General features: G+C 39.1%; 1 protein-coding gene across 1 annotated transcript in view; it reads right to left on the bottom strand.

Moving 5' to 3' along the window:
- Positions 1-25,499, bottom strand: part of LOC136874552 (uncharacterized) — a 188,851-nt gene that overhangs the window by 73,480 nt on the left and 89,872 nt on the right. Inside the window, exons 9-10 of the mRNA XM_068227842.1 lie at positions 13,199-13,412; positions 3,255-3,370 (exon numbers count right to left, since the gene is read on the bottom strand). Of these exons, the coding sequence (XP_068083943.1) occupies positions 3,255-3,370; positions 13,199-13,412 (330 nt within the window). The remainder of the gene's footprint in view (positions 1-3,254; positions 3,371-13,198; positions 13,413-25,499) is intronic.

Raw genomic sequence — 25,499 nt, forward strand, 5'->3', positions numbered from 1 at the left:
AATTACAATCCCATTTATGTGATTACCCCAATGAAGATCTTTCCTTATATTAACACCTAGATACTTACAATGATCCCCAAAAGGAACTTTCACCCCATCAACGCAGTAATTAAAACTGAGAGGACTTTTCCTATTTGTGAAACTCACAACCTGACTTTTAACCCCGTTTATCAACATACCATTGCCTGCTGTCCATCTCACAACATTTTCGAGGTCACGTTGCAGTTGCTCACAATCTTGTGACTTATTTATCACTCTATAGAGAATAACATGTCTTGCAATGAAGAGGCCTTAATAATGCTGTTGGTGTTACGAAGAATCCGATTGGTTGGATCTCTCGGTAGTCTGCGGTAGGTCTCTGGGTCCAAAATCTCTGACATCTTCACAGTGTAATCATTACACCCTATCTCAAATAATCTGGGAAATAAGGTAAACACTAAAAACATGTGTATGTGGTGGCACTGCCTATTTTTTGGTATGGAGTTAAAAATACTTTATATGTGTTAAGTAATGATATTTCCTCATTAAAGTTATGTACATCATCTAAATCAGTTTCTCTTCACTTTTCACTTTTATAAAGCTGTTTACTTTCAATTTATAATTGCAGTATTCAGTAGCGGTCCATTTAGTTAATATACAACCCATGTGCTTTCTGTTTACTGGTGTGCTCTGGGTGTTACTGGCGCGCTAGTGACTTTGCATCGTACGTCAGAGATTCAGGCCACTTCACAGAAAAACTGAAGAACATCCAGTTAGAAGCCAAAGACCTGCTTGTCAGCTTTGACGTGGTCTCACTCTTCACTAAGGTATCTACGAATGAGGCCCTGGACTACATCGCTCAGATTTTTTCCGAAGACATTACCAACTTGTTCAACCACTGCCTCGCCACAAGCTATTTCCTGTGGAATGACAATTTCTATGAACAAATCAATGGTAAATTGAAAATGTTAAGGATCAACCTTTTGATTACAATGCATTGTATTGAAAAGGTAGATCATTAACATTTTCAATGCATTGTATTGAAAAGGTGGTTCCTTAACCTTTTCAATTTACTCTAATCCCAGTTCAACACGAAACATATAATGAAGTTTCTAACTTTTAACAAATCGACGGTGTTGCCATGGGCAGTCCTCTGAGCCCAGTAATTGCAAATTTCTTTAAGGAAAAGTTTGAGTAAACAGCACTCGAGACCGCACCACTAAAACCTAAGGCGTAGCTGCACTTCGTAGATGACACCTTTGTGATGTGGAGGCACGGAAAGGAACAACTACAGCTGCGTTTACAGCATATGAATAGAATTAACAGCAATATTCAGTTCACTATGGAGACAGAAAATGAAAGAAAACTCTCTTTCCTCGATGTTCTGGTAATGAAGACTGTTGATTTAAACTTGGGAGACACAGTGTATCACAAGCCGACCCAGACAGATCGCTATCTTCAGAAGACGTTCAACCACCACCCACGACAAAAATAAGGAGTGATTAAGACGCTAGCTGACAGTGCTAAGAGAATTTGTCAACTTCAGCACATAAATGAGGAGCTCAGCCACCTCAATATGGCCCTACTTGCTAATGGGTACAGCCATAAAGATATCCATCGAGAACTCCATTCCCGATGTCCAACAACCAGGGAGAAAGAAGAGGAGTGGCTGGCAACTAAAGCTTTTCTGAAATATATTGGGAAAATAACTGACAGAATAGGCAGGGTACTGGATGGAGTCCTGTGGGGTATAGAACATATAAAGGCCAATGAAGAAAATCCAGGAACTACTGAGGTGTGCCAAAGACAAGCAAAATCCTCTCTCCACGGCAGGTGTCTAAGACTTTACAAAGGAAAAAATTAAATGTATACCCCTAATTCAATACAAAACATAATTCCATCATTAGATGGAGCAATAAAATTCAAACAGGTTTCGACTCACTTGAGCCATTTACAGTGAAAGAGCGGGGGGGGGATTAAAGTAATCTACAAAATACAAGCTAAAAACATACTGAAGGAACAAATAAAAAACAAAAGAGACATGACAATAATAAAAATAATAACAATATTTATATCATTAGATGGAGTAATAAATAACTCGCTGAGACAAATTCAGTGAAAAAAGGTTGATATAAAACATAATTGAACGTAAAAAAGTGTGCTAAACCTAAAGAAAAGAAAAGAAATGATACAGACAGAAATGAAACAATAAGTGCTAATAGTGAGGTTGCGGACCTCTTAGTCTAAAACTTTTAGTTTGATAACAATTCAAAAACAAGACGAAATCACTGTGTTAAAAATTCAGGCTGACAGTCTGTCTTTGTAGAAATACCATCACCATGAATGGCTAGGAGGGGAGCAAAAAAGCTTGAGAAACCAAGTCTGAGAGGAAACAATGTGCCAGATGAAGTGTATGTGATAAGTGATGGAAGAACGCTGATGAATTTAAAATTTAAAAGAGTAGCATTCTCAATTTAGCAGCCCCGTTCTCAAATATTGTTTCCAATGTTGTTGTTTTTTTTTTTGCAATTGGCTTTACGTCGCACCGACACAGATATGTCTTATGGCAACGATGGGACAGGAAAGTGCTAGGAGTGGGAAGGAAGCGGCCGTGGCCTTAATTAAGGTACAGCCTGGTGTGAAAATGGGAAACCACGGAAAACCATCTTTAGGGCTACCAACAGTGGGGTTCGAACCTACTATTTCCCGAATACTGAATACTGGCCACACTTAAGCGACTGCAGCCATCGAGCTCGGTATTTCCAATGTTGGCTAGGTGTGTTTGCCTTATTTTAAATGGTCGGGAGGGCAGCGACAAAATTGAGAAGCTGTGTTAGAGAAGTAGCATGTGCATGGTAGACTGTAAGTGACCATAGTGGAAACCGTCAATGAAGTTCCAATCTGTAATGGAAAAAACCTAGTGTTTTTTTTTTTTAGCAGATTGGAACTTCATTGACGGTTTCCACTATTACAACATTCCACTGGGAGCTTCGCTGCTATCAAAGTCAGTCTGAACCCTTGACAATGCCGAACGCAGTCTTCAGTGAAACGTCGGGACAATCACTTGCTCCTGGACCACAGCCTACAACTGCAAAAAACACTGACATGATTTGTTACAGAATCTGACACCTGGGCAACAGCCCCAAATGCAGATCAATGGTGACTGAGGAGATTGAGTATAACCACAAAAAGTTTGAGAAGTCTGACTCATAAATTACATAAATTCCTATGGACTATTTTTGTATAATACATACAACTAGTATTTTCAATCTTACCTTCAGAATAATGGTGGGTGGCAGCATGTTACCATCAGCCAAACAAGCCAATAAAATGGTAGCATGACAGTTCTCAGTACCTGGCTTTCGCAATAGAAGGTGGCGCTTTGAGTTATCTAGAAAAAATAGATCATGAAGTTTTACTACAAAATGTAAAATGCCATCGGTGCAGTAGTTATAAAATTTAACTGAAAGAAGGTAAAGTATAAATTAAATAAATTACAGTATAAAGCTATATTCTGACAGCTACCATTGCTGTGTAAACTTTCTGGTTGAAGACAATACTGCCGAACTCAGCGACATCCCTAACATTAAAACAGACATGATCAACAGAAACTCATTAAACAATTACAATATGTACTTATAAATTTAGTTCAAACAAAAGAACAGACAGCATACTATCATGGTTATAATATGCCCTGCTTTTTTCTTCAATTCGCTTTACGTTGCACCAATGCAGTTAGGTCTTATGGTGATGATGGAATGGGAAAGGGCTAGAAATTGGAAGGAAGCGGCCGTTGCCTTACAGCCCCTGCATTTGCCTGGTGTAAAAATGGGAAACTACGGTAAACCATCTTCAGAGCTGCCGACAGTGGGGAAGGACATGATGGCCCACTATCTTCCAAATGTAAGCTCATAAATATGCCATTCTTGAGCTGTCCAAGCCCATTACAATTTTATGACATTGTTATTTATTATAATAAGTTTGAGTAGTAAAATTGTGGATACTTAATGAGTTCTGCAGTATTACTACCATATTTTCAGGCATAATTATTTCTTTATATATATATATATTTTTACAAGTTGATTTATGTCGCACCAACACAGATAGGTCTTATGGTGACAATGGGAAAGGAAAAGGCTAGGAGTGGAAAGGTAGCGGCCCTGACCTTAATTACGGTACAGCCACAGCATTTGCCTGGTGTGAAAATGGGAGACCATAGAAAACCATCTTCAGAGCTGCCGACAGTGGGGTTCGAACCCATTATTTCCCGGATGCAAGCTCACAGCTGCGCCCCCTTAACCCCACGGCCAACTTAACTGGTCTTGCTGAGTATAACAGCCTGCCTGAATATTGGCAGGAATTAACTGGGGAGTTAGATAACTTTCTTCTTTAGCATGCCATTCCTCTGGTTCATAAATTTTCTGATATTACTGGTACGTAACACACTGGTTCATCGTAGCATGTGAGTTATTCAATCCCTACTCTGAGGCACTGATTGGAATGACCAGTGCGCATATCTAACGGAATAATGGCAGAAGAGTGTTCACGGCTGTCTGCGGCCTGGTCATTCCAGCACTGAACCTTTGGACTGTTAGATCGGCACCGTAGTATTGTTCGTTAAAGTAAGAAAATGTGCGGTTTTTCATTTGATCGAGTATTTGGTATAATAACATTACTTTTAATTACTAAATTCCTACTGAAATTTTTGTAATGGTCTAAGCTGACTTCAGTTAGGAAAACCACGAAGACAGTCCTGAGAATCCCATAGCAAAGCACGGGTACATCAGCTAGTATGTAATATAAAAATGAGTAAGATGTACATAAATATGGAGCTAAAATTGACAAAATATGTACAGTAGAACCCCGCTTAACTGAACTTTGCTGAACCGAAACCCAGCATAATCAAAATGCTCTGGCAAAATTGTATTTTAATATTTTGTTTTTACCCTCTCGTTCTTAGCCGTTGATATTGGTAATTCTCTTGCTATATGTGCTGCGAGCCACTAGGCAAACTCTATTTTTATATTATGACTTATGCTAGAATGCACGTGTTGCATAAAACAAAACATGTTCTTACCCTCTAGTTCATTTCATGATACATTTGTTCTTGGAAAAGTAGGATGATTATTATTATTATTATTATTATTATTATTATTATTATTATTATTATTATTATTATTATTACTACTATTACTATTATCATCATCATTATCATAATTAATATTATTAGGTCCTATTGTATTACTCGTCACGAAGATTATGCAAACGACTCCGACCTTGACAATAGTTCTTCTGAGAATCGAGTTTCATTAGATGATGGATTTAATGCATTGGAGGTAAGACTGATTTAGAATTTTGATTAAAATACAGTACCTACCTACCTACCTACCGACCGACCGATACTGATCTGCATTTAGGGCAGTCGCTCAGGTGGCAGATTCCCTATCTGTTGTTTTCCTAGCCTTTTCCTAAATGATTTCAAAGAAATTGGAAATTTTGAACATCTCCCTTGGTAAGTTATTCCAATCCCTAACTCCCCTTCCTATAAATGAATATTTGCCCCAGTTTGTCCTCTTGAATTCCAACTTTATCTTCATATTGTGATCTTTCCTACTTTTATAAACGCCACTCAAACTTTTTCGTCCTGAACCTACACCAGCTGATGTATTGTTGATTACACGGTGGTGCACGACAACGCTGCACCAAGAAAATTCAGAAGAAAATCACTGATTTTATACAACGAGTGACATTATGTAAACATTTTCATGTTAATTTACAGTATGCACCTTTGCTTAACAGAGTTTATGCATTTTTTTTCGACATTCAACCTCCGAAAATATTTACCATGTGTTATCCGAAAAACACGTCAACCGATAAGGCCCGCCCCCTTTATTTTGGACAAACTGGGTTCTACTGTAGGTAAATATGTAATAAATAAAAAAATATGTAATTTAATATTTAAACTTTATTTGATGTATTCTTGTACATAGAAAAGGAAACAAAACCGAAAAAAGTTTAAATTGCAGATGTTATTCAATCTTGAGACACAATTAATAACTAAATATTTTTCCAAATTTTCTGCAGTCATCGAATGCCATCTGTCTGTTAGGATGTTTTTATATAAAGGTAAAACCTTTCAACCTCACATGAAGTCACTGGCGCATATTTCAAATTGCCCGGCAAAGAAATATGTAATTGCAGACTTGCTGAAGCAAGGAAAGTCCTTATTACGAGAGCAGAAATTTGATCTCGTCAAACACAAATAAGCTTATTAAAAAAATGTTTTTGAAGAGTTTTGTATGGAGTGTAGCCCTTTATGGAAGTGAAGCACGGGCAATAACCAAAGAAGAAAGAAAGAAACAGAAAGGGTGCTTATGACATATGACATTAAACCAAGGACTGGTGAAGGGATCACAAAAGAAATCTGAAAGGAGAACCATGTGAAAAAGTTTGTGTAAGGGAAGACTGATAGACACAGCTTGAGACACCCAAGACTTGCACCATCACAACATAGCTAAGGGATGTAATTCTTTGACAGAATACCCCACATTAAATAATTAAATTATTTTTAGATGTTTGAGACATACACACTTTTAAACAATTTTCAAATGTTTAATTAAAAAACTTAAATCGATGTAGAATTAGTGAAAAATGAATTGTATTTACTTTCAAATGCCCTACATCCTTCAAAATATTTAAAATATGTAATATTTAATCAAAATATTTATCATGCATCAAAATATGTAAAAATATGTAACTTTAAACTCCTGGAATTTTCAGTGTGATTCACTGATATTTTAGCTCTCCTTGTAGCTACATAGATGGCAACAGAATATGTTAATTACATATAATCTGGGCTCTAGTAAAGAAACATTAGTTGAGAATAAGTATCAAATGGCTCCATAACAGTCTGTCGCAAATTAATAGATATTTTGTTAATCCACTAGAGAGACTTGTGTTATAGTATTGGATCTACTAGATCAATGGTTCCCCAAGTGAGTTCCATGGATGCCCAGGGATCCATAGTTTGGTATATACTGGTATTCTAAAAAAATAATGTCTTAATACAACAGTTTTGGTCAATGAAACTGTACAATACAGGAAGCAACTATACTAGAGAAAGTCAGCATACCAGCCAGGTTAGATGACCAGATGACCTTGCATGAGCTGGCTCTGAAGCAGTTAAAGCAAAGCACAACTTCCTGTTTTTCAGTTAAGGTTGCCAACTCTATTGAAAATTCTTGTCTGGTGAGAAATGAGGATAATGATTGATTGATTGATTGATTGATTGATTGACTGACTGATTGATTGATTGATTGATTGATTATAGCTGTAAAACATTAGCAGCTTTATATACGTGAATATACATGCAATTTTTTTTTTCCGGAATTAATGAAGAAAAACTGGGGCGCTGGTATTATTTGAAATAAAGTTGATATCGCTTTGCCTCAAACAATGGATTTCGTTATCTGACCCCAGTCTATGCTGCATCAGTAGCACATTAAAAGTGAAGTGTGAACCTTATGTTAAGTTTGGCTACAAGTTCTCATTATTGCTCATTCATGGCTAAGTAAAAAAGCATTATTGAAGATTCAGAGGACATTGGAAACCACACAGCAGGAAAGCAGTATGTCAGAGAAAGTTATATTTGTGAGTAGCAAAAAAGCGAAACATTACTTCAAGAAACAAATAACAATCACTGGGCATTTTACAGCCAAACACCAAAGCATCCAGAACTTGAAAAAAAAAAAAAAAGAAGAAGAAGAAGATCTGTGGTTATATAGATGTTATGAGACAATACAGTTATGCAGTTACAAGTGAAGTGTGAACTGAAAGCTTTAGCTATAGCCATGGAACTAGGCATCATGGACTTCAAAGCTAGCCGGGACTGGCTAAAAAGAATTTTTTATACAATGGTTTAGACTTCAGGAGAACTACTTTCGCTCAACAGCTTCCAGATTATTGTGAAGGAAAGGTAGTGAGTATTTATTGCTATGTAATCAATTTGTGCTGAGAATATTTTTATACATACACACAACTTGAGAAATGTATCAGAAGTTGCAACAAGGGTGATTTGGTGATTATCTCTCGAGGCCTAATATTCATCATCCAAGCTGTTTTTTTTTTTTGTACATCCGTGTAGTTTTCTTTATATAATACAGAAGACTTGCATTAAAAGACAATTCTTTTTCTGTTTCTTCTTTTATTTTTAATCTTTCTTGGGGTACACAAATATCTTGCATTCTAAGTCATTTCATAAAAATACATTTTTGTACACTACATTTGATGTTTTATTGTCTAGCTCCTGCACAAACAGATTGTCCAACTTGCGAGAAAGCAACATAGAGCTCACCATGATGAAAGAGAAATCCTTCAAATTAACTCTGCAATAGTGGAACGACTGATGCTGAGCCTTATTGGTAGTCATAGTATAAGCTTATCTCACTGGAAATTGTAATCGTTTGAAACAAAATGACAAATCACTTCAGATCAACGGAATTCTTGGTATGAAAACAGACTTTCCTTTTCTTTTGCTAGTTAGGATTACTGCCTGAAAGTAACTGCTTTATATCCAAGAAATACAAAAAATACTCACAGATGGATTCAAACAGAAAACTGTAATCGTTCTGAGATCACCATAATCCTGCAAGATGAATCAAACATTGTGAATAAAACCACGGAGTACACATCACAGCCTTCTAGAGTAATTTCTTACTCTGATCCTTCCAGTATATTCTCACTCATTTTAATACATTCAATGACAAAGTCAGCCAATTTCAAGCTCCACATCTCCCACTCCACCACACCTATGACATGCTACTACAATAGTGCACGACGGGGAGACTCGAGGCTTCTACCATACGAAAACCCCAGTGGCCTGCGACAGGTAGTTGTATTTGCAAGGTGAAATATACAAACACACACATCTAGTTTTATACATACTCGGCCACCTTTAACCCCCCAACATTTCCTAAAACACCACAGCTACAGACACAGAACCACAGCAGTGCACGATGGGAGACATTAGGCTACTACCACATATAAACACCAGTGGTCTGCTGTGGGTAGTTATGGCAGCAAGGTGAAATATACGGACAAAGATGTATTTTTTTTATACAGTCGGCCGATTTCTTCCCCGACATCTCCTACACACCACCACAGCTTCCGACACACAACCACTATAGTGTATGATAGGAGACTTGAGGCTATTACCACTCACAATTACCAGTGGTCTACGGTGGGTATTTGAGGCTGAAGGGTGAAATACACAGACACAGGCATCTATTTTTATGTGTAGTCAAGTCACTTTCAACCTACACATCTCTCACACCACCATAGCTACTAACACAGAACCACTATAGTGCACGATGGGAGACTTGAGGCTACTACCACACACAATTTCCAGTGGTCTGAGATGGGTAGTTTTGGCTTCAAGGTGAAGTATACGGACACACACGTCTAATTTTATATGCAGTCAGCCACTTTCAAATCCCATATCTTTCACACCACGACAGCTACATGCACACAATCACTATAGTGCATGATGGGAGACTTAAGGGTACTACGACACACAAACACTAGTGATCTGTGGTGGATATTTGTGGCTGCAAGGTGAAATATACGGACACACACGTCTATTATTGTATATTGTAGGCTATTTTCAACCCCCCCACATCTTCCACATGACTACAGCTACTGACACACATCCACTATAGTGCACAATGGGAGACTTGAGGCTACTACCAGACACAATTTTGAGTGGTCTGAGATGGGTAGTTTCCGCTGCAAGGTGAAATATACGGAAACACGCGTCTAATTTTATATGCAGTCGGCCACTTTCAACCCCCATATCTACACATATACACACACATCTATTTTTATACATACTCGGCCACCTTCAACCCCCAAAATTTCCTAAAACACCACAGCTACAGACACAGAACCACGACAACCAACACAGTGCACAGTGGAAAACTCGAGGTTACTACCACACACAAACATCAATGGTCTGTGGTGGGAAGTTTTGGCTGCTAGGTGAAATATACCCAAAAAAAAAAAAAAAAACACACACACACACACACACACACACACACACACACACACACACACACACACACACACACACACACACACACACACACACACACACACACACACACACACACACACACACACACACACACACACACACACACACACACACACACACACACACACACACACACACACACACACACACACACACACACACACACACACACACACACACACACACACACACACACACACACACACACACACACACACACACACACACACACACACACACACACACACACACACACACACACACACACACACACACACACACACGCACGCACGCACGCACACACACACACACACACACACACATCTATTTTTATAGATGTACTAGCTGATGTACCCATGCTTTGCTACGGAATTCTAAACTGTATACAGAATTCTAGGTTAGGTATTGTATATGTTGTGAGCAAGATTGTATTAAATTGCATAGCTCTTACTGTTACTCTAGAAACATGACAGGGAAGTCACCAAACATCTTTTCTCATATGAGGACTGGGTTAGGGAATTTTCATTGTAATGGTAGGCCCGCTTGCCTACCATGTCAGAATCAGGTTGGGGAGTTTTCATTATCATGGCAGACACTGACCCTCCACCTGCTTTTTTACATCCTCAGAAAGACTATTTTAGTGGTTTTCCCAACTGAAATGAACATAGGTCATTACAATGACGTCAGTAGGAATGGCGCGATTAAAAGCAATGCTCTCATATGAAATACTCCATCAAACGAAAAACCACACATTTTCTCACTTTTAATGAACAGTACTGCACTGCCGATCTAACAGTCCAAAGTTCCAAAGCTGGAATGACCAAGCCGCAGACAGCCGTGACCCCTGAACACTCTTCGTCTTTTTTTGATCAAGGGGGGGCGGGGCTGGGGGTCGAATAGTGGAAAGACCCAAGGCAAAAACTATGCCCTTTTACTAATCTGTTTCCTAAGAGTACCCAATGAATCGGAAAATCTCAATTCACTACACCGGCGGCGCAGATATCTATCTGACTTGGAGGCAAATTTTTCCTCCAAGCCAGAGGAGAAACACCTCTTCACTGCTTATTTGGAATAAAATGAATGTAGAATTTAATAAAAGTGATGAGGAAGAAGCTTTTCTTAAGAAATGGCTCTTTTCAGTGTTGAATTTTGAGTTATTTAGTGAATCGTGGTGCTATAATTTGAAATAGGCCTAAACTGTAATTCTACACCAGGTCATACTACTACAGAACTACTACTAAGTAAGCCTCTGCCTTATGTGTGCACACTGCTCATTCAAAACAGTGCATCAGAGTAGGGATTGAATAGCTGGAATACTATGCTGAACCAGTGTGTTACATACCAGCAGTATCAGAAGAATGGCATGCTAAAGAAGAAATTTTTCCAACTCCCCAGCTACTTCCCGCCAATATTCAGTCAGGCTGTTATACTCGGTACGCAGCAGTAATCCCATCTATTGGAGTTGAGTGGCAGCATAAGAGACAAAGAACATCACAACAAACAATGGTCAATGTAATGTTATTGTTGATCAATGTCATGCGCTTTCGATTAGGTCTTCACATTTAGTTTTCTTCCAACTCTGAAATACCACTCTTATCATAGTTGGTACGGTAAAACGGAATAAAACTTAAATGATCGTAAACTGAATTCTCTATAACTTTTGTTATGTAGTACTTTTCGGTAGGACCAATAACATAGGTATTTAAAAATTAAATTTTAGGCGCCTTCCCCCAAACTACAATTTCATCCAGGGTGAATAATACTCTTTATAGCTTAGATTGTAGTTTCTTATTCCCCGATTCTATATACCGATTTTCATTAAATTCTGTAAACTCATTTTCTCGTGGTTCGCCGTTGATATGGACTTAGCAACAAAAATACAAATTCATAAATATCTGTGTTATCATAGCCGGTAGGACAGAAATGTATGAGACTTAATGACAGGAAATTAAATTCTATATAACTTTCGTTATGTAGTATTTATCGATAGGACCACTAATAACATACAATACAACCTCGATTATACGTTCCCAGAAACTACGTTTTTCCATATTATTCGTTCAAATTACATGGTCCTGCGAGCATCCTAATTAAATAACATTGTAAAAATCCCGCATTATCCTTTCCTCGAAGAAACGATTTCCCGGATCAACCATCCAGAAATTTCAGTCCCAACAACGCTAAATTCTCGATCACGTGTTTTTCAAGAAACTACATCTCACGAAAGGATGGCTACGGCACACTTATGGATCTTGGCGTTAACACCTCGTCATTATGGTAATTTGAGGAAGTACTGTACTGGAAAAGCGATCGGCGGCGAACTTGCTTACGGGACCATCTTAGCATCGCATTCGGGTGGTATTTGTTTAGAGAATCCATGGAAATCATAAAGCAGAGAGTGTCCACAACAATCGGAAGGAGACAGAGCGCATTTCAACAGCTCTACTTGAAGTAGTTGCATATGGTCAGGTGTAATCTCCAATTCATTGTCAAAGAGTGCGAACAGAAAATAATGTTTAATAACCCACATTTCCTAACATTTGTTTTAGAAAGAGTGTGATCTGCAATAATACTTAGATATTTTTGTTGGCCCTGTGCATATTTTTGTATTTGTTGTCTGGTTATTATCACACCTTTCAGTATACTGGTACTTGTTATTTTATAATCCCCAGCAGAAAAGGTTTTCATATTTGTTCTCTCATCTTTTACCACTTTCCTCTCATCCTTAGAAATGGTAGATAACCTTATAGTTTTCACTGTACCCGCGGATATACAACGTATAATGCTGTCATGTAGGAAAAAATCGTGTCTAGTGTTTCCGTATCCCTGTTGGATGGTTTTCATTCATGTATTCATTAGTACGTTTTCTTGCTTAACACGTTCTCTCTCCTTGTCCTCTACAGAAACGTCTTAGTGAGGTTTCACTGTATAAGTGATATCCTTACAATGAACCATAAGTTCTCACTGAACAAGAGAAAACCTATAAAAGCCAAGGAGAATACTGAGAAATGAACTAAAGCATAACATCCATAACTGCCTTGTGCATTTCAAAGATAAATTTCCTTCAGATAGGTACCCTACTTAGATGCATGGTTGTAAATTTAAACAAAAATAACTCATCATACTCACTGGAAAGGGGAGCAGAGAAGTTAAGAGGTAGTTCGTCCATACTGCCGATCACTCCTAAACTAAAAGGCTTCTCTCTAATCAAGTTCTGAATCCTGCTGCGAAATGGCTCCACATTCCGCTGCAGAATTACTGGCAGAGGTGTTTCAACTGTTGGTGTTTGCTGGAGGAGTTTCGGGTGGCGTCTACAAAATCGAATAGCCCAACCAGAAGAGGCCTGAAAAATATACAAAATTTATAAACTTACACAATATACAGTGGCGGCACTTAGGGGCCCGAGGGGGGAAAATTCAATTTTCATTCTTTTTTTTTTTTTTGTTGCTAGTGGCTTTACGTTGCACTGACACAGATAGGTCGTATGGCGACAATGGGACAGGAAAGGCCTAGTAGTTGGAAGGAAGCGGCTGTGGCCTCAATTACGGTGGCATTTGCCTGGTGTGAAAATGGGAAACCACAGAAAACCATTTTCAGGGCTGACGACAGTGGGGTTCGAACCCACTACCTCCCGGATGCAAGCTCACAGACGCATGCCCTTAACCGCATGGCCAACGTGCCCAGTTATTCCATTTTAGCCGCCTGAAATGTGGAATTATAAAAAGAAAGCAATTTGTACAAACCCTATTCTTTCCTTTAATTTCCTTACTTATTAAGAAAACTACTTAACGGAAATATGCACATACCTGCCAACTTTACAAAACCAAAAATCAGGAGATTTTGATTTTTAAATCAGGAAAAATCAGGAGAAATCAGGAGATACAATTGGTCAAAATTGCTTATTCTACATGTCTTGCGCAACACAGTACTACGATATACGAGGCTACAAGGCTAAAAATTACACATCTCTATTCCCTCACAGGAAGTGCGTGAGTGGGATGATCGGTCTCTGATAAGCCTACCGAAAATAGTATGAACTCATGCTCCAGATGTGTGAATCAGTCATGCACTTAGATGCCATTACTTAGCAAATGCATAGATTAATATACTGCATCAAGCACCCGCGCAATTATGCGAAGCGCAATGCTATTTGGATCAAATAACTAGCTGATGTACCCGTGCTTCACTACGGAATTCTCAGGAAGACTGTCCTTATAGTTTTCCGAACTGAAGTCAACATCTCATTACAACGATGCCAGTATGAATGTCGTGATTAAAAGCTATGATTTCATACGAAATATTCGATAAAATGAAAACAGTACATTTTCTCAATTTTTGCGAAAGGTACTACAGTGTCAATCTAACAGTTCAAAGTTTCAGAGCTAGAATGACCAGGCTGAGACAGCCGCAAACACTCTTGTGTAATTATTCTGTTTAAGTGTGCACACTGCTCATTCAAATCACTACCTCCGAGTAGGGATCGAATAGCTGGAATACTATGATGATCCAGTGTGTAACGTACCAGTAGTATCAGAAAATTTATGAACCAGAAGAATGGCATGCTAAAGAAGAGAGATCTAACTCCCCACTCCCCAGCTTCTTCCCGCCAGTATTCAGGCAGGCTGTTATACTTGAAACCCAGCAGTAATCCCGTCTATCGTAGATAAATGGCAGCAGAATACACAAAGCACATCACAACAAACAATGGTCAATGTAATGCTATTGTTGATCAATTTTATGAGCTTTCTATATTGGAGGCCTTCACATTTAGTTTTCTTCTGAATCTGTGATATTAGAGCATCTAATGTAAAGTGAGTCGTCCTTTCTTTCATGACTCCCTCTTGTGGTATTATTCAAGCGATCGTTCCTTCATGACTTTCTTCATTATTATAATCTTCAAAATTTAATCACCATCACCACCACCAATATTATTGTAGTCAGAACAGTAAAACTGAATAAGCAAATTATCACAAAAATAATTTATTCTATTATTACCACCTATTCAATACAAGCCACGTGCTTCGTGGATGAAATCTACATAATACTATATACACTTCTCAGGGACATGTTTCGCCCCTTGTTAACGGCATCATCAGCCTGTAGGTAACCTTAAGGTCAAATGTCTGAAACATTATCTATTCATATATGGATTACAATGAAAAGTATGTTACACATTAATCCATGTATGAATAGATAATGTTTCAGACATATGAACTTAAGGTTACCTAAAGGTTGATGATGCCCTTAACAAGGGGCAAAAAATGTACCTGAGAAGTGTAAGTTATACGAATCAATCATGAGAAGTGTCTCTTGCAAAACTGAATAAGACAAATAATCGGAAATTGCATTCTCTGTAACTTTTGTTATGTAGTATTTTTCAATATGACCACCAAGATAGGTAATTTAAAAAAAAATTTGGCACCTTCCCCTAAACTACCATTTTGAACAGAGTGAATAAAATTATTTATAGCATAGACTGTAGTTCCTTATTCCCTGACTTTACATACAATTCTGTTCACCCATTTTCTCGTACATCGGCGCTGATATGGACTTAGCAAAATAATAATAATAATAATAATAATAATAATAATAATAATAATAATAATAATAATAATAATAATAATAATAATAAAATAAAAAATCTAAATTCATGAATATCTCTGTTATTACAGCCGGTACGGTAAAAATGTATAAGACATAAATGATAGGAAATTTAATAATATATAACTTTAGTTATGTAGTATTTATCATTAGGGCCAATAATAACATAAATATTTGAGAATTAAATTTTAGGCCTTCCCCTAAACTACCATTTCACTCAGCGCGAATAACATTATTTATGGCCTAGATTGTAGCAACTTATTCCCCGACGTTATATACCGATTTTCATTAAATTCTCTTCAGCCGTTTTCTCGTGATGAGCCTGCGCACGTACAGACAGACAGAAATTACGGAAAATTAAAACTTATTTCTCCTCGTTAATATGGCCACGACCGGTACGGAAATATCATTCTTTTTAAATTCTGAGCAATGTACAGACACAACATTTTATTTATATTGAGATAAATTAAAATTAGTCAGAATTGTCTCCAAATGGCTTCTAAAATCTCTAGAAGTCACCCGTCGTTATCATTGAAATTATGTCACTATATTACTAAGAAAGCGACTAGTCTCTAGAATCGACCAAAGAGGATGGAATCGACTAGACTGACGTGAACGAACACGAACATAGCACACGAGAACAAGAGATTGACAATCGATATGCGCGTCGCGATATACAGGTTTCAATAAACATCGCACATTAGCGCACATTTCTCGCATTAATTAATAGAGAAATGTACACTCAAGTTTGAGCATTAAATAAATTTCACATTTTAGTCTTTGCTATAGTCTGTAATTGTCCTGGTTCTTTTCGTGCATGTTATGATGTGATATCTTCTACACTTCTGTCCACACAAAATGCACTTACAATCTTCGTCTGGCTCATGGAACTTCTGGTTTACGCATACCTTGTGGTGAAACCCATGTATGGAGAGTCGTGTTATCACGTGGGGCTGTGTGTTGCACTCTCTAGTCCATCTATCATCCGTCATCGCTGGTGAGGCGTAGAAGTCGAGGTCGATTTCACTTTTCTTCCTTTCCCTGATATTTACTAGTGCCCTGCTTGCTTCCGTTGATTGTAGGTAGAACTGTGATCGTATGTCTTCTATGAAATACGTCTCCCGCAGCATTTCGTATACCATCCGGGATGGCGCTGTCTTTCCGACTCGGGTAATCCTCTTCATGAACATTGCTTTTATTCTTTCTATTCTCATCAGGTCTCCGATCTTCAGCTTTTCCCACACGATCTCAATTCCATATGTTATCACTGGCGCTACTGTCGTCTTGAAAAGTCTCATCGCCGTGCTGATTGAAAGGTTTGAAATGTTTTGGATGCTGTATGAGGCTCTGATTGCTGCTGCCGTTCTTTCTTGAATATGTATACCAAAGGACGCCGCCGTTGTCTGTAGTGTTATTCCCAAATATTTGTAATTTCGTACCTTTTGTAATGGCTTTTGGTGTAATGTTATGTTGTCTTTGGGCGTTGATTTCCCACCTTTTCTGAAGGTCATTTGTACTGTCTTTTCTTCATTTATCTGTAGGCTGTTTTCCTCCACCCAGGGGAGTCCGGTGCCTTGGGGTCTACCTGAGACTTGTTCTCGCACAAAACTGTCGCTTCGGTGACATCAGTCATTACGATGGATTGCGAAAGCACAAGAAGAAACCCACTTAAGTGGCAAATGCAGCGCATCAATGCGGTCTCATTAGGAGGAAAAATTTCTCGCATTAATAAACTTCGATATTTCGTTTGAAAGCGGCCATTGAGCGAAGGACTTCCGGCCACTGACATAAAAAAGCTGAAATGGAGGGATCTGAAAACAAATGTTTGAAGTTCACCAAAAAATCGGGAGAAAAGATAGAATATTCGGGAGGCGGGAAAAACTGTCGAAAATCGGGAGTCTCCCGCCTGAATCGGGAAAGTTGGCAGGTATGGGCACAAAATGTTGAAAAGTCTCTCATAGTGCATTGGCACTGCCGGTGGCTCCAAGTAGCCTGTGCAGTGGCCTCCACGGAATGCACTAGCCATGCGTCTTGGTAGGTGTGGTATTTACCAACTGATGGGCCCAACTTAGTACACTGGGACGAAACGCTGGCAACCAGGAATGAGTTAGCTGCAAAATTTATAATGTCCAATAACGGACCAACTATATTGCTATTATAAATTTACTCATTCGGGATAAATATTTCAGGTTCCCTATGCGAATCAACGTCTATATAACCAAATTGTACCACACTACAGCAAGTAGTGGAGAACCGCGCAGCAATGTGTAGCGTGTTCTGGGATGAACGGTAGCAGGTGTATATTTTTGCCAAGGTCACCCGCTTGCCGCAAGCATTCCTCAGTCTGACAGTCTCACTCAGTCAATGTGTCTGTGCATTTCATCTGGCTCCATGGCTAACTGGTTAGCGTGCTGGCCTTAGGTCACAAGGGTCGCGGGTTCGATTCCTGGCAGGGTCGGGAATTTTAACCTTAATTGGTTAATTTCGCTGGCACGGGGCGTGAGTGTATGTGTCGCCTTCATCATCATTTCATCCTCATCACGACGCGCAGGTCGCCTACGGGTATCAAATCGAAAGACCTGCATCTGGTGAGCCGAACTTGTCCTCAGACACTCCCGGCACTAAAAGCCATACGCCATTTCTTTATCTAGTGCCTGTTACTTTGTTAGTCTGTACTCAAATACCAAATGACTTAATTGTATAATCACACTGTACTTATAGGTAATTATTGCTTCTATGGTGAAAGTTTTATTGTATAGAACGATTATTACCGCACTTTAGTTCATAGACTGTCAATCTTTATGTCAATTGAAATTCGCTCAGACAGCATAAAAAATGCAGTGGCCTCCACGGTATGCACTAGCCATGCGTCTTGGTAGGTGTGGTATTTACCAACTGATGAGCCCAACTTAGTACACTGGGATGAAACGCTGGCAACCAGGAATGAGTTAGCCGCAAAATTTATAATGTCCAATAATGGACCAACTATATTGCTATTATAAATTTACTCATTCAGGATAAATATTTCAGGTTCCCTATGCGAATCAACATCTATATAACCAAATTGTACCACACTACAGCAAGTAGTGGAGAACCGCGCAGCAATGTGTAGCGCTTTGATATTTTGATATCTAACCCTCCCCCACTAATATCCCTCAGACCCTGGTACTTAATGCTGTCTATAAATGTTTGTACCCTCTCTCCCACTTCTAATTCCCGATTGCCGTTACTGACAATATATATATGTACAGTACAGAAAGGGCAAGATTTTAAGAAGGAGAATAGGAACATGCACATAGGATATACATAGGATAGGTCGGAGTGGTGAGTAGGATCAATAGAAAGGTACAAGGACAAACAAATTAAGACAAAGACAGGCTCCGCATCTTCATGGTTCTACTTTTCTTCAGCCTTGGATAAGCTTGATTTGGCTTCCTGCTTTATAAGGGAAACAACACACAACCAAGTGCCTTTCAGGGCATATATCTTCAGCCTTGAAGTGGGAAGTATGAAATAAGGAGAAAATAAAATACTGTGTTTACTTGCATAATATCCCTGCCAACATTTTAGGACATACTTTTTCAGAATTTGGCTTTTTCTTGCAACTTGTTTTAAGATACTGGACAACTCTTGCACATGAAGACCCTGCGTCATGGATTCCAAGAATAGTATAAATACTGCTATGGTTGGAAAAACCACTGTCATTAACCATCTCTTCCAATAATTCCTCTTGTGGATCAGTGGTAGAGTGTTGGCCTCCAGAAGCCAAGATCACAGGTTCCAACAGAGCAGACGTAGTCGGATCTTGGGAAGGTGGCAATGAGGCCGTCTGGCATTCCTTGTCATATGATGACGACATGTTTCAGATGTCAAGTGACACATTTGGTGTTTAACTGACAAAATTAATTAAAAATTCAACCACAGATAGCCCAACAGAGATGCACTGTGATGGTGTGGGGTGGCATCAGTACTGATGGCTGTACGGATCTTGTCGTTGTCCGTGGTAATCTTACCGCTGCAGGGTACATGCTACAGCATCTGTTGGTTGCTGCATATGGTGTTGGCCCTGAATTTGTATTCATGCACGACAATGCCAGGGCTCATGTATTGTGCATCACCAGAGCTGTCATGCGAGAACTGACATTCAAGAGATGGAATGGCCAGCAGTAAGTCCCGACCTTAATCCCATCAAGCATGTGTGGGATAGGCTTGACAGAAGTGTTCATGGGCATCCTGTTCCACCACAGACTCTCCAAGGACTTCGAACAGGCTCTCATTGAAGAATAGGACCTGATACTGCAATGTGACCTCCGTCGACTTATACGGAGCCTGCCATGTAGGTGCCAAGCTGTGATAAATGTTCGTGGAGGACATACACCATACTGAAGCTCTCCAACTGTGATAAAAATCCACCCCGGAGGACTGTTATCACTTTGTTTTCGCCCCTATTTGGACATTTCCGTTTGTGTTCTGAAAATGAGCACGAGTTCATTAATGTTCTTTTGTATACTTCAACGATAAAGAATAAAGGTTGTGGTTCAAATCCCAGTCACTCCATGTAAGATTTGTGCTGGACAAAGTGGAGGCGGGACAGGTATTTCTCTGGGTACTCTGGTTTTCCCCGTCATCTTTCATTCCAGCAACAGTCTCCATTAACATTTCATCTGTCAGTCGTTTATCATTGTCCCAGAGGAGTGTGACGGGCTTCGGCAGGCGGCACATTTCCTATCCTCGCCGCTAGATGGGGGCTTCATTCATTCCAATCCTGACCTGTGGATTTTCATTGGTAATATACCTGAGTGTGAGTTATTGTTTTGTGGAGCATGGCATACGTTCAAAAACATGTTCCCCTAATTTCTGAACTGTGTACATATATTCCGCGTTTCTATCTTTTTAATAATGCATAGGATTAGGATTAATATTTAGTGAGTTTATAATTCACATTTCATTTTGCGTTATTATCTAGAGAACAAGCACTTCAGTCATGACCAGGTTTACGTGGCGTACTCTTGAGTGTCAAGGGGACATAACCTATATATGTTTGTACTCAATAAGAAGGTCGGAAGAGTGTGTTGTACGAGACATGGATTCTTGTGGGCCTCCTTAATTTAACCTCTTTTACCCCTGCTCATAAAACCGGTCAAATGACTGGAAACAGGCTGTGGCTTTTCACTGGTAATATACCTGGGTGTGAGGTTTTGTTTTGTGGAGCAAGGCATACGTTCAAAAACACGTTCCCCTAATTTTTTGAATGTGTTCATATATTCCGCATTTCTATCTTTTTAATAATGCGTAGGTTTGGGAATAATATTTAGTGAGTTTATAATTCACAATTCAGTTTGCATCATTATCTAGAGAACAAGCACTTCAGTCACGACCAGGTTTACGTGGCATAGTCTCGAATGTCAAGGAGGCATAACCTATATATTTTTGTACTGATGAGAAGGTTAAGAGTGTGTTGTACGACACACGCATTCTTGTGGGCCCCCTTAATTTAACTTCTTTTACCCTTGCTCATAAATCCAAACAAAGAACGGGTACTTTTGCTAGTATCGTATATACTGGGTGGTCGGAAACAATATTAACCGGGTATATGAGCGTTAGAGCGTTGGTCATACTGATAAGTAATTTGAAAAAAATACATCGATATCTCACACCGTTGCCATTTTATCAACTGCTGAAATTAGCCAATCAGATCGCTTTGCGTGCGATTTCAGATGGGCTTTGTGAGGCGGTGTTGCTAAATCTGCACGTGGCTAATGACTGCATTGAGAGCGCCAATAGAAGAAATAAACTTCTCCAGGGGAGAGACTTGAACAAGAATTCGCTGAAACCCAAGGCGTGTTAGTGTTTGATGCTCATTTCCAAGCCAGACCAAGTCACGTGCAGATTTAACACCACCGCCTCGTAAAGCCCATTTGAATTTGCCTGCGAAACAATCTAATTGGTTAACTTCAGCAGCTGATAAAATGGCAACGGCGTGAGACATCGACGTAATTTTTTCCAATTACTCATCAGTACGACTAACGCTCAAATGCATATATATTCGGTTCACGTTGTTTCCAACCACCATGTATAAAGATAAGTACTTGGAAGGGACACATAGTAGAAAAAACACAATGATGGGTCAGTGTGGAAACAGCCTGTAATGGAAAGAAAGACAAGGGCAAACAATGAAACACAAAATAACAAGGACAATCTCCACGTCTTTTATATCAATTTCTTCTCAGGCCCCAAGAACTTCGTTTCTGTTTCTCAGCTTCATTAGCAGTACAGACATCAATACTTACTGAGGAACCTCTTAAAAGATCTTCAGTCTTCCTGTGAGAAGACCTATGTTCCTAGTCTTTACTATCTGTATTTACATTTATAATTCTGTCTCTTCCCATTTCCTGTTTTTACAGGGGATTCCTTTTATCTCACACTTCCCACATTACGACTAGATCTTTTAAGTTTGACTCCCAGAGAGTGGTGGTTTAACACTGCACTATTACATCGAAGGTTTTTGGTAACAATGGGATGGGAAAGGGCTAGGATTGGGAAGGTAGTGGCCAGGGTCTTAATTAAGGCACATTTGCCTGGTGTAAAATGGGTAACCATGAACAACCATTTTCAGGGCTACTGACGATGCAATTCGAACCCATCATCTACCGAATGGAAGCTCACAGCTATGCAACCTGAACTCCATGGCCAATTCACTCAGTGCCTCTCAATAAGAGTTAATGTCCATCCTCCTGATATAGTTGGGAAACAGAAATGAGTGTTGGGGTGCTGACAAGATATAAATGAAGATGAACAGTGATTGATGAGGGGAGAGCTCATTTACAGTGAAACCTCGTTAAGACGTTTTTGCAGGGGACAAGGAAAAAGAACGTGTTAAGCGAGAATACGTACTAATGAATATACGAATAAAATCTATCCAACAGTAATTTGGAAACACTAGACATGATTTTTTCCAACATGAGGGCATTTTTCGTCGTGTATCCGCAGGCACTGTGAAAACTATAGGCCCATTTACCATTTTTAAAGATAAAAGTACTAAAAGGTGTGAAAAACACGAGAAAACAAATATGAAACCTTTTCTGCTGGGGATTATAAAATAACTAGTACCGGTAACTGAAAGGTGTGAAAAACACTGGACAACGAATATGAAAACATTTACGCAGGGGCCAACAAAAATATTGAACTATTATTGCAGATCACACTTTCTAAAATAGATGTTAATAGAAGCCTTTTATTTCAGAGCAGTTGGTTATTAAACAGTATTTTCTGGTCACACTCTTAGACGATGAATTGGAAGTTTCGCTTGACCATATGCAACTGCTAGAAATGACTTTGGCTGCCACTTTGAATCAAACAAAACTTCAACCAACTTGAGTGATCGAGTCAAAACGTAAAGATGCGAGTTTCAACATTTGCGACCTCTGCGCGCTTATGTCAGTCCACTTTCTGACAGAGTTTAATTTGTCTTCAACATTAAGGAATTTTACAACATTTTCCAGATCCATAACTAGGCTATCACAAGACAAATATGCACCACGCTAGTCAATTTAACGATTATGTTACTAATCCAGATGAAATGAAATGGCGTATGGCTTTTAGTGCCGGGAGCATCCGAGGACATGTTCGGCTCCCCAGGTGCAGGTCTTTTGATTCGACTCCCGTAGGCGACCTGCGCGTTGTGATGAGAATGAAATAATGATAAAGACGACACACACACCCAGCCCCCCTGCCAGTGAAATTAACCAATTTTGGTTAAAATTCCCGACCCTACCGGGAATCGAACCCGGGGCCCCTGTGACCAAAGGCCAGCACGCTAACCATTTAGCCATCCAGATATAGGCTACCGTATCACGTGGCAAATATTAGCTACACTTCACTGTACCACTCAATACAAAATACATTTCTACCTTCTGAATGGAATGCGAAATATAAGCACAAACAGGCTCACTCTGCTATTCAGCAGTCTTGCTGCTAACCAGCAAGCAAAACTGAACATTCCTGTGGCTAACGCCTTACTCCCCGAAAGCGTGACTTATCCTTTGAAGTTCAGGAAGGCCTTTTTCCGTAATCACGCAACTGTGGTAACAGCTCTTACCCGAGTTGAAAATCACGTTTTTTTCAGAAGGGATGACAAAAACAGTAACATTTTCAGATCTAGAAAAAAAAATGTGATCGTACTATTGGTAATAGCAAAAATTTGTGACGTGATAAGTGAGGTATTTTTTATACAGATTTAATACAATGAGAATTGGGACTTCGAATTTCCAACGTGCTAAGCGGGAAAATGTGTTAATAAGGAACACACTAACGAGGTTTCACTGTTATAAGAAAATGAAGACGCAGAGATAGTCCTTGTACTTTTGTGTTTTCATATTTGTCTTGGTCTCTACTTTCTGTTGATCCCTCCTCCAGTACTGACCTGCTTATGTGTTTATTCTACAAGGGTGTTCTTATCCATTATCTATTACTGGAACAACAGCTAGAGGAAGAATAAACTGCTTTTAGAACTGGGCGACAAACTCAAGACCACATCAGTTGCATTTGAATGCTGACCAAGAAGATGAATAGCCAAGGAAAGGAGGTATACTTAGCTTTCTTATATCTAGCTGCAGCATTTGATTCTGTGCCTAAGAAAGAAGTTATGGAAAGCCCTTTGGAACTTTCAAACCCAAGATAAGATTGTTAGAGTAATTCAGAGCATCTAAGATATTTTTGGAATGGTCACAATTAATGGACAGAAAACTAAGACCTGCAGGATGGAAAAGGGCACGGAACAAGGAGATGGTCTAAGTCCTGTGTCATTCATACTTTTCATGCACTGAGTGATAAAGCAATGTATAAGAAGAGATTTAAAGCAAGCAACTGGCACTTATGTCCTATGTACTTGCAGAGTTTAGTCTATGCAGATGACATTGTCTTAATTAACAACAATCCTCAAGATCTAAAGGAGGCAGAAATAGAGTGGGCACGCACACTTGAGGAACGAAGTATGTAGGTTATCCAGCTGTGAGCTTGCATTTGGGACATACTGGGTTCCAACCCCACTGTCGGCAGCCCTGAAGATGGTTTCCCATGGTTTCCCATTTTCATACCAGGTAAATGCTAGGGCTGTACCTTAATTAAAACCACGGTTGCTTCCCTCCCACTCCTAGCCCTTTCCTATCCCATCATCGCCACAAGACTTATCTGTGTTGGTGCAACGTAAAAGCCAATTGTGATGCGATAAGTGAGCTTCTAAAAGCAAAGTAATGAAGGTCGGAGGCAAGGAAGAAAATACAGTAGAAGTCCATTATAGCGAGAATTCATAATAGGAAAAAAGTAATCGCTATAGGGGATTGTCTTTATATCCGATTTTTTTGTTAAAATCGGGGAAAAACCCATACACATTAAAATCGGTATTAAACAGCAATCCATTTGTTCAAAATTTGTGTTTTCGCGGATGATATCCACACTATGGCTTACTTGCTCATTATATTTCAAAATCCTATACTACGTGAAGGTGTATGTATAATATCGCTCCAGAGGTCTTTGTGCAAACATTTCAGTTTTCTTCTTCAAACAGTGTCACCTAACTTAACCGTATATGAATCATGAAAACTTATTTCAAGCGCACGTAGAAAAATGATAATCTCCTCGCTACAAATTTACACGGGAATAGTCTTTCTGAAATTTAACTAGACACGAAAAATATAAACTATCCTCTGAAATCAGTGATGTAGTCTGCCACATGTCGGTGTATCACATTCTTACTTAATTTCAGTATATAACATTAAAATTAAGCAATTGTTTATTTCAGCCTTTATTTCAGACAAGTTAACAACTGCTA

The sequence above is a fragment of the Anabrus simplex genome, chromosome 5 (genome assembly GCF_040414725.1).
Source record: "Anabrus simplex isolate iqAnaSimp1 chromosome 5, ASM4041472v1, whole genome shotgun sequence".
NCBI classification, from domain to species: domain Eukaryota; kingdom Metazoa; phylum Arthropoda; class Insecta; order Orthoptera; family Tettigoniidae; genus Anabrus; species Anabrus simplex.